This window comes from Coregonus clupeaformis, chromosome 9 (genome assembly GCF_020615455.1).
Source record: "Coregonus clupeaformis isolate EN_2021a chromosome 9, ASM2061545v1, whole genome shotgun sequence".
NCBI classification, from domain to species: Eukaryota; Metazoa; Chordata; class Actinopteri; order Salmoniformes; family Salmonidae; genus Coregonus; species Coregonus clupeaformis.
This window is the reverse complement of record NC_059200.1, coordinates 53,359,310-53,374,077: the sequence shown is the minus strand read 5'-3', so window position 1 is coordinate 53,374,077 and position 14,768 is coordinate 53,359,310. Positions and strand designations below refer to the sequence as shown.

Below are 14,768 nucleotides of genomic sequence, written 5' to 3'. Positions count from 1 at the left end.
GATATGAAAAAAGCCCACAAAATCTAGCATAATTCAAGCAATTACATGTAGTACATTTTCAGAGATAATTTACAAGAATACTTACCATTACGAACCTTAATTCCTTAGCAATACGAACCTTAATTCTTTAGCAATACGAACCTTAATTCTTTAGCAATACGAACCTTAATTCTTTAGCAATACGAACCTTAATTCTTTAGCAATACGAACCTTAATTCCTTAGCAATACGAACCTTAATTCTTTAGGAATACGAACCTTAATTCTTTAGCAATACGAACCTTAATTCCTTAGCAATACAAACCTTAATTCTTTAGCAATACGAACCTTAATTCTTTAGCAATACGAACCTTAATTCTTTAGCAATACGAACCTTAATTCTTTAGCAATACGAACCTTAATTCCTTAGCAATACGAACCTTAATTCTTTAGCAATACGAACCTTAATTCTTTAGCAATACGAACCTTAATTCCTTAGCAACACGAACCTTAATTCTTTAGCAATACGAACCTTAATTCCTTAGCAATACGAACCTTAATTCTTTAGCAATACGAACCTTAATTCCTTAGCAATACGAACCTTAATTCCTTAGCAATACGAACCTTAATTCCTTAGCAATACGAACCTTAATTCTTTAGCAATACGAACCTTAATTCCTTACCAATACGAACCTTAATTCCTTAGCAATGTGAACCTTCAAGAAGGTTCAAGAAGACACTGTATCAGTGGGCAACTCTACTCTAATAACTGAGGATCATACCCACTCACACCAACCAGGTATGACATACAACCTGAGATCAGTGACCAGTGCCGTAGCTTTGTTTCCTCCCGTCTCTGTCACATCATGGCATGGTGTATGTTGTGACACAGTCACATGGAGGGACGGGAGGGGAGTCTCTATTTGTGTGTCCGTTAGTTAAACACATTGGCCCTGACAAGCACCCTGGCACCCAGCTGACCCTGGTGACGGAGGCAGACAGCTAATCCTTAAGGACCCTGCTGCCAAAGGTCCCTGGTACTGGCAGGGCCATAAGAACAGACTGTGAGGAACATGCTCATGCCAATACCATTGACAACCCACTGTACAGGGGGCTACAGTACTGATATGTAGAGGGAAGAAATGCAGCACTGACCAATATATAATTATCAAATCAATATGGCAGTCTAGGGCATATTACTAGCCTAGGAAGTGATCAAGCTGAGAGTTGCAACAACGCAATAAAGAGTCCCTGTAATAAACAATGTTATCCTCTACTCAAACCACCGGAGAAGAAAATAAATCATACTACCTTCCAGCATCTCCCCATCTCCATCTCTTCATCCCTCTATTGTCTGTCCCTCCTTCCTTTTATCTCTCCATCTCTTCATCCCTCTATTGTCTATCCCTCCTTCCTTTTATCTCCCCATCTCCATCTCTTCATCCCTCTATTGTCTGTCCCTCCTTCCTTTTATCTCTCCATCTCTTCATCCCTCTATTGTCTGTCCCTCCTTCCTTTTATCTCTCCATCTCTTCATCCCTCTATTGTCTATCCCTCCTTCCTTTTATCTCCCCATCTCCATCTCTTCATCCCTCTATTGTCTGTCCCTCCTTCCTTTTATCTCTCCATCTCTTCATCCCTCTATTGTCTATCCCTCCTTCCTTTTATCTCTCCATCTCTTCATCCCTCTATTGTCTGTCCCTCCTTCCTTTTATCTCTCCATCTCTTCATCCCTCTATTGTATATCCCTCCTTCCTTTTATCTCCCCATCTCCATCTCTTCATCCCTCTATTGTCTGTCCCTCCTTCCTTTTATCTCTCCATCTCTTCATCCCTCTATTGTCTATCCCTCCTTCCTTTTATCTCTCCATCTCTTCATCCCTCTATTGTCTATCCCTCCTTCCTTTTATCTCCCCATCTCCATCTCTTCATCCCTCTATTGTCTGTCCCTCCTTCCTTTTATCTCTCCATCTCTTCATCCCTCTATTGTCTATCCCTCCTTCCTTTTATCTCTCCATCTCTTCATCCCTCTATTGTCTATCTCTCCTTCCTTTTATCTCCCCATCTCTTCATCCCTCTATTGTCTGTCCCTCCTTCCTTTTATCTCTCCATCTCTTCATCCCTCTATTGTCTATCCCTCCTTCCTTTTATCTCCCCATCTCCATCTCTTCATCCCTCTATTGTCTATCCCTCCTTCCTTTTATCTCTCCATCTCTTCATCCCTCTATTGTCTATCCCTCCTTCCTTTTATCTCTCCATCTCTTCATCCCTCTATTGTCTATCCCTCCTTCCTTTTATCTCCCCATCTCCATCTCTTCATCCCTCTATTGTCTATCCCTCCTTCCTTTTATCTCTCCATCTCTTCATCCCTCTATTGTCTATCCCTCCTTCCTTTTATCTCTCCATCTCTTCATCCCTCTATTGTCTATCCCTCCTTCCTTTTATCTCTCCATCTCTTCATCCCTCTATTGTCTATCCCTCCTTCCTTTTATCTCCCCATCTCCATCTCTTCATCCCTCTATTGTCTATCCCTCCTTCCTTTTATCTCTCCATCTCTTCATCCCTCTATTGTCTATCCCTCCTTCCTTTTATCTCTCCATCTCTTCATCCCTCTATTGTCTATCCCTCCTTCCTTTTATCTCTCCATCTCTTCATCCCTCTATTGTCTATCCCTCCATCCTTTTATCTCCCCATCTCCATCTCTTCATCCCTCTATTGTCTATCCCTCCTTCCTTTTATCTCTCCATCTCTTCATCCCTCTATTGTCTATCCCTCCTTCCTTTTATCTCTCCATCTCTTCATCCCTCTATTGTCTATCCCTCCATCCTTTTATCTCCCCATCTCCATCTCTTCATCCCTCTATTGTCTATCCCTCCATCCTTTTATCTCCCCATCTCCATCTCTTCATCCCTCTATTGTCTATCCCTCCTTCCTTTTATCTCTCCATCTCTTCATCCCTCTATTGTCTATCCCTCCTTCCTTTTATCTCCCCATCTCCATCTCTTCATCCCTCTATTGTCTATCCCTCCTTCCTTTTATCTCTCCATCTCTTCATCCCTCTATTGTCTATCCCTCCATCCTTTTATCTCTCCATCTCTTCATCCCTCTATTGTCTATCCCTCCTTCCTTTTATCTCTCTATCTCTTCATCCCTCTATTGTCTATCCCTCCTTCCTTTTATCTCTCCATCTCTTCATCCCTCTATTGTCTATCCCTCCATCCTTTTATCTCCCCATCTCTTCATCCCTCTATTGTATATCCCTCCATACTTTTATCCCTCCATCTCCATCTCTTCATCCACTGGGCCCCTTTGCCACGTGTTGCGTTTAACCACATGCGCTTCCACTTCCTTATTCTACTGTGCCACAACCCAGCCTCTGACCTCCTGCTCAACCCTGACATGGCACACACACAGGGGACACAGAACAGAGAGCCCAGCCCAGGGGTGTCACTCACAGAGGAATCCCTAACTCAATAATGTAATAATACATGCCAAAATATTCATTTTCATATGGGTGGCCCCAGCTGCATATTTAGAAGAGAAACCCTAAATATAAATCGATGACAAACCGCAGATTGAAGATGCATACCTGGCTATCTGCTTAACTGGCAGAGTCATTTTGGCTATATGCAGTGATTCAGTATGTGACATCTACTGTATGTGAAAAACTCTTCTTGTAGCTCTAACTCTCTTCGACAGAGTACATAAGTCCAATCTATATATACGTAAAGACACTGATAAAGTAGCATTTCTAACTTTTTATCAGGAGCTTCAATCGTTTCTGTTCCTTAGACTTCTGGTCACCACATCTGTCCATCAGATTGCCCTACACATATAGTTACCCACTGGGCACAAACTGGTTAAATCAACATTGTTTCAACGTAATTTGCCAACGTACGTGGAAAATACATTGATTTGAAAAAAGTCGTCAACGTAAACTGTTGTTTTGAAGTTGAAATTTCAATCACAGGATTATGTCATCACAGTAACCAATTTTCAACCTAGACAAACCATGCATAAAATATGTTGAATTTGTACCTTTGAAACTTGGGCTTCTTGCGGTCAATTTGCAGTCTACAAACTATTTTTAACTATGATGCAGCCCCCTGACCATTCGCTCAAGAAAAAATTGCACGACAAAGCCTATTCCCCCTCAGGAGACTGAAAAGATTTGGCACAAATTGTCAAAGACTCCAGCCACCCTAGTCATAGACTGTTCTCTCTGCTACCGCACGGCAAGCGGTACCGGAGTGCCAAGTCTAGGTCCAAAAGACTTCTCAACAGCTTCTACCCCCAAGCCATAAGACTCCTGAAAAGCTAATCATGGCTACCCGGACTATTTGCACTGCCCCCCCACCCCATCCTTTTTACGCTGCTGCTACTCTGTTATTTATTTATGCATAGACACTTTAACTCTACCCACATGTACATATTACTTCAACTATCTCAACTAGCCGGTGCCCCCGCACATTGACTCTGCACCGGTACCCCCCTGTATATATAGCCTCCCTACTGTTATTTTTTTTCTGGAATTTTCCAAGCTGTTCAAAGTCACAGTCAACATAGTGTATGTAAACTTCTGACCCACTGGAATTGTGATACAGTGAATTATAAGTGAAATAATCTGTCTGTAAACAATTGTTGGAGAATTACTTGTGTCATACACAAAGTAGATGTCCTAACCGACTTGCCAAAATGATAGTTTGTTAACAAGAAATGTGTGGAGTGGTTGAAAAACAAGTTTTAATGACTCCAACCTAAGTGTATGTAAACTTCCGACTTCAACTGTATCAACATTTGAAGGAGATGTATCTTCTGCTTGGATAGTTCCATCTGTGCCACTAACTTAGTCTGGCTTAAATTCCAGTTTGTCTACAAATGAATCATTTATATGTTGGATTCATGTCTCCATCTTTGAATGATTTGATTTAGTCCTATTGTTTAACTTAGATGTTTGGTCACTGGCATAAAATATACATCTCCTTCAAATGTTGATATTTGGTTGTATTGACAACCAAACACAATTCAATATTACTTTTGCAATACAGTAAAATACCCTAAAGTTAAGGCTATCTTACAAACTAATGTACCTGTATTTATTCAATGTTAAAATGAGTAACATCCATGGCTACATTTTGAGGTTAGTATAACTATAAATGTCTTCTTATGTAATCATAAGCGTGCATGTTCAAGATAGCATGCAAAGGTCGCAGGTCTGTGGTCGTCACAATTGCTATAATAATCTGTGCAGACCCTTGAACAGCATTGATCACTTGCACTATGTACTTTTAATGTAATCTCAACTGCAATCCAGGTCTTTTGGTTGTGCTATTAGATGAAGCACAGTGATAACACATTACATTGTTGAATAAATACAAAGAATCTGACATTGTTTTTCCATTTCAATTTTGTTGTGCTTTCAGAAGGTTGAAAAAATAGTGATAACACATTGGGAATTCAACAAACTTCTGGCTGTCTTTTTGAGTCTGTGAATAAAGGTTGAAATCTCATTGATCAACATCTCAACCAAATATTACCCAAATGTCCATGTTGAAAAGACATGGTGTGCCCAGTGGGAAGTGTTTCTGTCCCCTGTCTCAAGCACATTTTGTGCTTAGAAGGACTGTCAAGTCTACTATTTGTTAAGAAGGACAGCAAAATAATTTGATTATATGTACAAGGTATGGCAATCACCAATGGTGTGTAGGCATATCAAACTAAAGACAGAGCACGCTTACAAGCAGCACTGCCACTAGATATCTTGCCGGGCCAGCTGCAGCTCGCTTTAAGAGATCGAAGAAGTCATTCCATTTACATTTGAGTCATTTAGCAGACGCTCTTATCCAGAGCGACTTGGTCATGAAAGAAACGTCTGAGCCAGCCAGGAACGGATCGGGTAGACCTGACAGTGTGTAAACCGCTAGAGAAATCCAGCACACACACACACTCACAATACCTGGGATATCCATGAAGTCGTCTAGATTGGGCTGCAGTGGGGTGAGACCTGGCTGGATCATGTCAGCATTGCTGGTGTACGCTGAGGGGGGATGAAGTAGAACACTACTGTCACATACAGAGAAACATACCAGAGACAGGGAGAGAGTGGGTGTGGGCCTCTGTTTGCATCTTTAGCCTCATTTATTTATTTGCAAGTTCCTCATTTGTTGGGCGGTTTTCTTTCCTGCATTATTGTCTCACATGACCATAGGTCGGATAAATAGTAAGCGGAGTATTCTGTTATTTTTGTCGATCAAATAAAAAGAAGAAGACAAAATGTTGAATTTCGTAGGGATTTGTATCATAGTGTTACAAGTATCATAGACAGGGCTTCTGTAGGGCTTCTGTAGACACTAAAAGGGTTCCTCTAAGTATAATAGACGTAGGTAGATAAGTAGTTTACAGGTAAGTAGAATGGTCGTTGTGGTGTGGTACTCACTGTTGTGCCGGTCGTTGGCCCACGGGCAGGGCTTCTGGGTCATGGTGAACAGGGTGTCAGAGATGTCGGACAGAAAGCAGTCCAGGTCAAACATGTGGACCTCCTCTGGCATGACCTCAGGCTCCTGGTACATCTGACTGGACCATTTCTCCAGCTCCGCCCTGCAGATCTGACCCTGGACACAGTGGGGTGGGGACAACATGAAGGCTCTGTTCCAATGCTCTAAAATGTATCCTTCCTTCCTCCCTTCCTTGAAGAAATCACTGATCTAAAAAGGCTCTATCTCAATTCATCTTTATGCACTTCCTCCCATACTATATCCTCACCTCCTTCTCAAAACCCTTTGAAGAAGAAGGTCAGAAGGGAGAGCCCTTGGACCTTCTCCTCCAATAGGGTTGAGAAGGAGGCGCAGAGAGAAGGTGCAAGGAAACACGGAAAGATGAGTTGAGATAGAGCCGAAGAGGGGACACCCAAATTGAGATGTCAAGAGACAAATTGCATCTCTAAACCTGGTCCTCACACTAGAGGGCACTAACAACAACGCTACAGGAAGTAAGACGAGTGCAGGAGTACAGTACAAGAATTGACAGGGGTAGATGAAGAAGACTGGCAAACATCACATTAGAATATAGAGTAAATCCAATAGAAAGTCATTCACAGCTTGTCATGTGATTTTAACCACTCTAAAACTATGAAAAAAATATTTTAAAATGGCCAATTGTCTTAATTCTAAACAAATGCAAGAACATGAAAATCAACTAAAATCTAATCGAAATCCAAACAAAATTTACAAATGTACTAAACTCAGACAAAAACAACTGAACAATAATCTAACTTCACTTGCCTCCCTCAATGTTTCCAATAATGTCAAATTCTGCTATTTAGCCACAGTATTTGGAAGCCAAAGGTTAAATATAGGAAATATCCTTCATGAAGTCCCCCAAGCACATCCAATAATCATATAAATATTCACGATCACTCACAGCTAATCCAGTCTCTGTCTGCTCTCTATGTTACACCGTCATGTCCTAACCTTTTAATATTCAGTCCCAAACCAGGGGAGATATTTATAGAAAAGCCCTGAATGAGGCGGAAATTACTTTTGATTACGTTTCACCTAACAACAAACCCCCTGTTTACACCTTTTTGTTTTTTTCATTCACAGAAAGGGAATTATAGCATAGATGTGCTGAGTGCGCCGTGTGTACGTGCCGGAAGGAAGTGTGGGTTGGCGAATGTGTGTGTGGGTGCGCAAGATTAGGTGTGAAAGTGGATTTGCGATATTGTGCAAAAACACTAGCCCCTACCTGGTTCCATTATTCTTTATGTTTATTCATTTCTTAATTTTAATGTCCCTCCATGTTTATTCATTTCTTAATTTTAATGTCCCTCCATATAATGAGAGCAGCAGTCTATTGTCCCTGACCTAATTCTGTCAGTCACACATTCACGTGCAGACGGACAGACATGAAGAGAGACCCCCGGCGCAATGGGACGCATGGACGCAATGAACCTCAGAGAAAATACAGAAGAAATACTAACTATCCTATTCTGTCACTTCTACCTGTTTTATTCAGTTATTCTTCACATGCTATTTACCTCCACTTTCCCTCCAATTTTTCACAACAATAACTGCAATATTTAATCTATATAAATTGTGATAATGTCCTAATATTAAGCCAGTAATTAACCCCTTACACTCATGGAAATTGGCCTATATGGATAGGGACACATTTAAATGTTTCTAACAGAAGAACTATGTGCATTTTATATTTACTGTACTTTTGACAGCATTTGTCAATAACGGCATCTGAAAATACTCTGGATACATTCAGTAACATAATAAGAATATTCATTGAAATGTTGGATGATAAGAAAAAAGGATTATAAGGGTTTGAGAGAGATTTTACTGAGTTACAGTTCATATAAGGGAATCAGTCAATTGAAATGAATTCATTAGTCCCTAATCTATAGATTTCACGACTGGGAATACAGATATGCATCTGTTGGTTACAGATACCTTGAAAGAAAGGTAGGAGCGTGGATCAGAAAACCAGTCAGTATCTGGTGTGACCACCATTTGCCTCATTCAGCGCAACACATCTCCTTCACATAGAGTTGATCAGGCTGTTGATTGTGGCCTGTGGAATGTTGTCCCACTCCTCTTCAATGGCTTTGCTGGATATTGGCGGGAACTGCAACACGCTGTTGTACACGTCGATCCAGATCATCCCAAACACGCTCAACGGGTGACATGTCTGGTGAGTATGCAGGCCATGGAAGAACTGGGACATTTTTAGCTTCCAGGAATTGTGTACAGATCCTTGCGACATGGGGCTGTGCATTATCATGCTGAAACATGAGGTGATGGCCTCAAGATCATCGTCACGGTATCTCTGTGCATTCAAATTAACATTGATAAAATGCAAATGTGTTCATTGTCCGTAGGTTATGCCTGCCTATACCATAACCTCACCGCCACCATAGGGCACTCTGTTCACAACGTTGACATCCGCAAACCGCTCGCCCACACGACGCCAGAAACGCTGTCTGCCATCTGCCCGGTACAGTTGAAACCGGGATTCATCCATGAAGAGCACACTTCTCCAGCGTGCCAGTGGCCATCGAAGGTGAGCATTTGCCCACTGATGTCAGTTACGACGCCAAACTGCATTCAGGTCCAAACGCTGGTGAGGACGCACGCAGAAGAGCTTCCCTGAGACGGTTTCGGACAGTTTGCGCAGAAATTATTCGGTTGTGCAAACCCACAGTTTCATCAGCTGTCCGGGTGTCTGGTCTCAGAAGATCTCGCAGGTGAAGAAGCCGGATGTGTAGGTCCTAGGCTGGCGTGACTACACGTGGTCTGTGGTTGTGAGGCCGGTTGGACGTACTGCCAAATTCTCGAAAATGACATTGGTTTATGGTAGAGAAATGAACATTCAGTTCTCTGGCAGCAGCTTTGGTGTACATTCCTGCCGTCAGCATGCCAATTGCACGCTCCCTCAAAACTTGAGACATCTGTGGCATTATCTTGGCAAAGGAGAAATGCTCACTCACAGGGATGTAAACAAATGTCTGCACAACATTTGAGAGAAATACGCTTTTTGTGCGTATGGAACATTTCGGGGATCTTTTATTTCAGCTCATGAAACATGGGACCAACACGTTACATGTTGCGTTTATATTTTTGTTCAGTGTAATTTCAATGCACTTTTCTGACTCAAGGAAAGAGCCTTCAACTATCATACAATTACTGTTGCTGTTTACGCAATCCAAAAACGTTCCATTATAAATCGCAATCTGGGTCATCATTTGAAAGCTTATTATATTGCCAACATGGCTAGCTAGGTAAGTAATAAAATATGATCTTACAGTGTTAGGCTTTCAAAAGGCACTGCAGACAAACAAATTGTAATTTTGGTGCGCATAGAATGGAGTCAACCCACTAAGCACGTCTTTTGGACCTTTTTTTGATGGGGTCTGGACCGGCCTTGATTTCAGCGTCCACGGACGTAGATTTTTGGTCCGGTCCGGACAAAATCTGAACCAATCATAGACGGCCTTGATTTCAATGTCCACAGACGTCTGGTCCAGACCCGCCTATATTTGGGCCAAACAGACAAATATAATTGGTTCAGATTTGGTCCGATCCGTACAGGCCTTGATTTGGGCTAACATAGACGTCTATGTTTGGTTCAGATCTGACCTGGGCCGGCCTTAACGTCAACATCCACAGACGTGCCGGCCTATATATGGCCCAAATATAGCCATTCAGAAAATGACTGGACCAAATCTGAACCAATCATAGACATCTATGTTTCACAAATCTATGCAAACTGGTATTGCTCCTAACGATTTAAAAATTGACAAAGTTATTCCCCTCTATCAATCTGGGGATCCAATATCTTTTACAAATTATCTCCCAATATCTGTACTACCATGTTTTTCTAAAATCCTAGAAAAGATGGTGTATAAGAGAAAGTTGAAACATTTAAATCAACACTGTATTCTATATGAGCACCAATATGGTTTTCGTAAAAACTACTCCACAGATATGGCTCTTTTGCAACTTGTGGATAAAATCTTTACAGCCCTTAACAACAATGAATACGCTCTTGCCATCATTTTAGATTTATCCAAAGCTTTTGACACGGTTAATCGTGAAATATTACTTTCTAAATTGCATTATTACGGTTTTCATGATTATACATATAATTGGTTATATAGTTATGTTTATGATAGAGAACAATTTGTTTATTCAAACGGCTGTGCATCTACTAGGGCCAAGATATCCTGTGGTGTGCCACAGGGTTCGATAATTTGACCTTTGTTATTCCTAATCTACAGTGCCCTCCACAATTATTGGCACCCCTGTTTAAGATGTGGTCGAGGACTTCCAAAAATTCTCATTTTTTATAAAACGATTGGGTTGAGGTCTGGGGACTGAGATGGCCATGGGAGGACCTTGAGTTTGTGACTGCTGAACCATTTTTGTGTAGATTTTGCCACATGTTTTGGATCATTATCCTGCTGAAAGACCCAATGACGACCCATCTTCAGCTTTCTGGCAGAGGCCATCAGGTTTTTATTTAAAATGTCCTGGTAGTTCAAAGCGTTCATAATGCCATGCACCCTAACAAGGTTCCCAGGGCCTTTGGAAGAGAAACAGGCCCACAGCATCACAGATCCTCCACCATACTTCACGGTGGGCATGAGGTGCTTTTCGGCATACTCATCTTTTGTTTTACGCCAGACCCACTTAGAGTGTTTGTTGCCAAAAAGCTCAATCTTAGTCTCATCTGACCAAAGCACACGATCCCAGTTGAAGTCCCAGTGCCGCTTAGCAAACTCCAGACGTTTACGTTTGTGAGTGTTAGTGAGAAAAGGCTTTTTCCTTGCATGCCTCCCAAACAGCTTGTTGGCATGTAGAGAGCGTCTGATGGTTGTTTTGGAGACTTTGTGACCCCAAGATGCCACTCTTTGATGCAATTCTGTGACAGTGAGCTTAGGACTTTTTTTTACTTCTCTTACCATCCTCCTCACTGTGCGTTGTGGCAAGATAAACTTGGGACCTCTTCCAGCCTTGTTTGTCACTGTTCCAGTTGTTTTAAACTTCTTAATGATTCCTCTGACTGTAGATATGGGCAAGTTAAGGCGAGTGGCTATTTTCTTGTAGCCATTGCCTGACTTATGAAGGTCGACACAAATCTGCCTTACTTGAATGGTGTGTTCTCTTGTCTTTGCCATGTTGACAAATGGGTAAGAGAATTAGGCCTCTGTGTCACGTCATATTTATACCCCAGGGAAACAGGAAGTCATGAATTACTAATTAAAAGTTCCTAGATACCCTGACCAACTTTAGCAACTACAAAAAACTGTATTTTTAAAAAAATCAATTAAAATTTTCAGCGGAATTGTTAGGGGTGCCAATGTGTGATTTTTTTTTTTACCACCAAAGTAATGTACTTAAATAAAAGGTTGGATTTTTCTCTTTTTTTGCATTTGGGTTCTATGTTGTTTAAAAAAAAAGGAGAATTTTTGGAAGTCCTCGACCACATCTTAAACAGGGGTGCCAATAATAGTGGAGGGCACTGTATATCAATGACCTTGCTGCTGTGTCTTCTACCGTACTTCCCATTCTCTTTACTGATGATACCAATTTCATTTAATCACATAAGGATTTTGATTCACTAATTAATGAAGCCACATTTTCTGAATGGTTCTAGATAAACAAATTATCTTTAAATATAAATAGATCCAACTTTATTGTATTTACTAGTAAGGATAAGAAATACTGTAAAAAATTAAAAATTAAATAACACAAATAATAAAGAGCCAGAATCTCAATTGGTGGGAATGAAATGGAACAAGTCACATTCACTAGATTCCTCTGAGTTCTAATTGATGAAAAGTTATCCTGGAAAGATCATATTCAATTTGTCTTTAGTAATTAAATCTGTTGGTATCATCAAAAAGATTAGTGGTTTGGTTCATCAGGCTTGCTTCCTAACTCTATACTATAGCTTAATTGACCCATATCTCATTTACTGTAATATTGTTTGGGCCAGTACATATGCCTCCTACCTACACAAATTACTAATTATACAAAATAAAATTGCAAGACTAGCCACCTCCTCTAATTACATGGCTCCATCTGCACCTTTGTTTAAGAAACTCAATATCTTGTCTATTTACGACATTAATTTACGCCAATTATGCACTTTCATCTGCAAATACTCATACCTCCCAGACAGTTTACCTAAACCCGTCAATGGATTCTTCCAGGTTAATTCTGAAATCCATCTATATAACACAAGACACCGCGAAAACCTTCACCCTCCCCAATGCCACACCTCACATAGTCAATTCTCTATCAGATACAGAGGTCCCATACTCTGGAATTCTTATCTTAACATTGCCAAAACCTCATCATCCCTCAATAACCTGATGAACCTGATGAACCAAACTACCCAACCTGCTGAACCTGATGAACCAAACTACCCAATAATCCCTTCCATGTAGCCTAACTCTCACACACACACACACACACACACACACACACATAATCAAACATGTTTTTTCTTGTACAATTATAATGAATATGCTTTGTTTAACTGATCGAACAAACTTTTTGTTGTACTTATATTTGTGGTGTGGTTTTCATATCAGCGCTTTTGGGCTTCCAACCTCACCTGCACACCATTTTTACCCGTTTTTTTATCTGTACTGTTTTGTCTTTGGTCCGAATAAAAAGAAATAAAACATAAAAACAGTTTGGACAGCACAGTACAGTACAGTAGAGCACAGCAGAGTACAGTATATTACTGCACACAGTACAGTAAAGAAAAGTAGAGTATAGTACAGTAAAGTGCAGTACAATACAGTAGAGCACACTAGAGTACTGTAAAGTATAGAAAAGTGTAGTGTACTGTATTGTACCCTACTTTAACGTACTCTACTGAACTAAACTGTACTGCACTCTACTGTACTGAATTCAACTACTGTATTGTACTGTACTGTACTGAATTAAACTATACTGTCCTGTACCGTACCACACCGTATTGTACTGTACTGTACTTTACTCTTTTGTGTTCTACTATGCTCTACTGTACTAAACTGTGCCGTACTGTACTGTGATGTTCAAACTTGTGAAACATAGCCTAGACGTCTATGATTCATTCAGATTTGCATCTGGTCCGCACTGACCAAATGTGTACAGTCGTGGTCAAAAGTTTTGAGAATGACACAAGTATTGGTCTTCACAAAGTTCACTGCTTCAGTGTTATGAGATATTTTTGTCAGATGTTACTATGGTATACTGAAGTATAATTACAAGCATTCCATAAGTGTCAAAGGCTTTTATTGACAATTACATTACGTTTATGCAAAGAGTCAATATTTGCAGTGTTGACCCTTCTTTTTCAAGACCTCTGCAATCCGCCCTGGCATGCTGTCAATTAACTTCTGGGCCACATCCTGACTGATGGCAGCCCATTCTTGCATAATCAATGCTTGGAGTTTGTCAGAATTTGTGGGGTTTTGTTTGTCCACCTGCCTCTTGAGGATCGACCACAAGTTCTCAATGGGATTAAGGTCTGGGGAGTTTCCTGGCCATGGACCCAAAAATGTTTTGTTCCCCGAGCCACTTAGTTATCACTATTGCCTTATGGCAAGGCGCTCCATCATGCTGAAAAAGGCATCGGTTGTCACCAAACTGTTCTTGGATGGTTGGGAGAAGTTGCTCTCAGAGGATGTGTTGGTACCATTCTTTATTCATGGCTGTGTTCTTAGGCAAAATTGTGAGTGAGCCCACTCCCTTGGCTGAGAAGTAACCCAACACATGAATGGTCTCAGGATGCTTTACTGTTGGCATGACACAGGACTGATGGTAGCGCTCACCTTGTCTTCTCCGGACAAGGTGTTTTCCGGATTCCCCAAACAATCGGAAAGGGGATTCATCAGAGAAAATTACTTTACCCCAGTCCTCAGTATTCCAATCCCTGTACCTTTTGCAGAATATCAGTCTGTCCCTGATGTTTTTCCTGGAGAGAAGTGGCTTCTTTGCTGCCCTTCTTGACACCAGGCCATCCTCCAAAAGTCTTCGCCTCATTGTGCGTGCAGATGCACTCACACCTGCCTGCTGCCATTCCTGAGCAAATTCTGCACTGGTGGTGCCCCGATCCCGCAGCTGAATCAACTTTAGGAGACGGTCCTGGCGCTTGCTGGACTTTCTTGGGCGCCCTGACGCCTTCTTCACAACAATTTTACCTCTCTCCTTGAAGTTCTTGATGATCCGATAAATGGTTGATTTAGGTGCAATCTTACTAGCAGCAATATCCTTGCCTGTGAAGCCCTT

At 41.1% G+C, this 14,768-nt stretch overlaps 1 protein-coding gene across 1 annotated transcript in view; it reads right to left on the bottom strand.

Annotated features, from left to right (window-relative positions):
- LOC121574090 (carbohydrate-responsive element-binding protein) overlaps positions 1-14,768 on the bottom strand; it is a 38,078-nt gene that overhangs the window by 11,396 nt on the left and 11,914 nt on the right. The window contains exons 6-7 of the mRNA XM_041886686.2: positions 6,413-6,587; positions 5,933-6,013 (exon numbers count right to left, since the gene is read on the bottom strand). Coding sequence (XP_041742620.2) covers positions 5,933-6,013; positions 6,413-6,587 — 256 coding nt within the window. The remainder of the gene's footprint in view (positions 1-5,932; positions 6,014-6,412; positions 6,588-14,768) is intronic.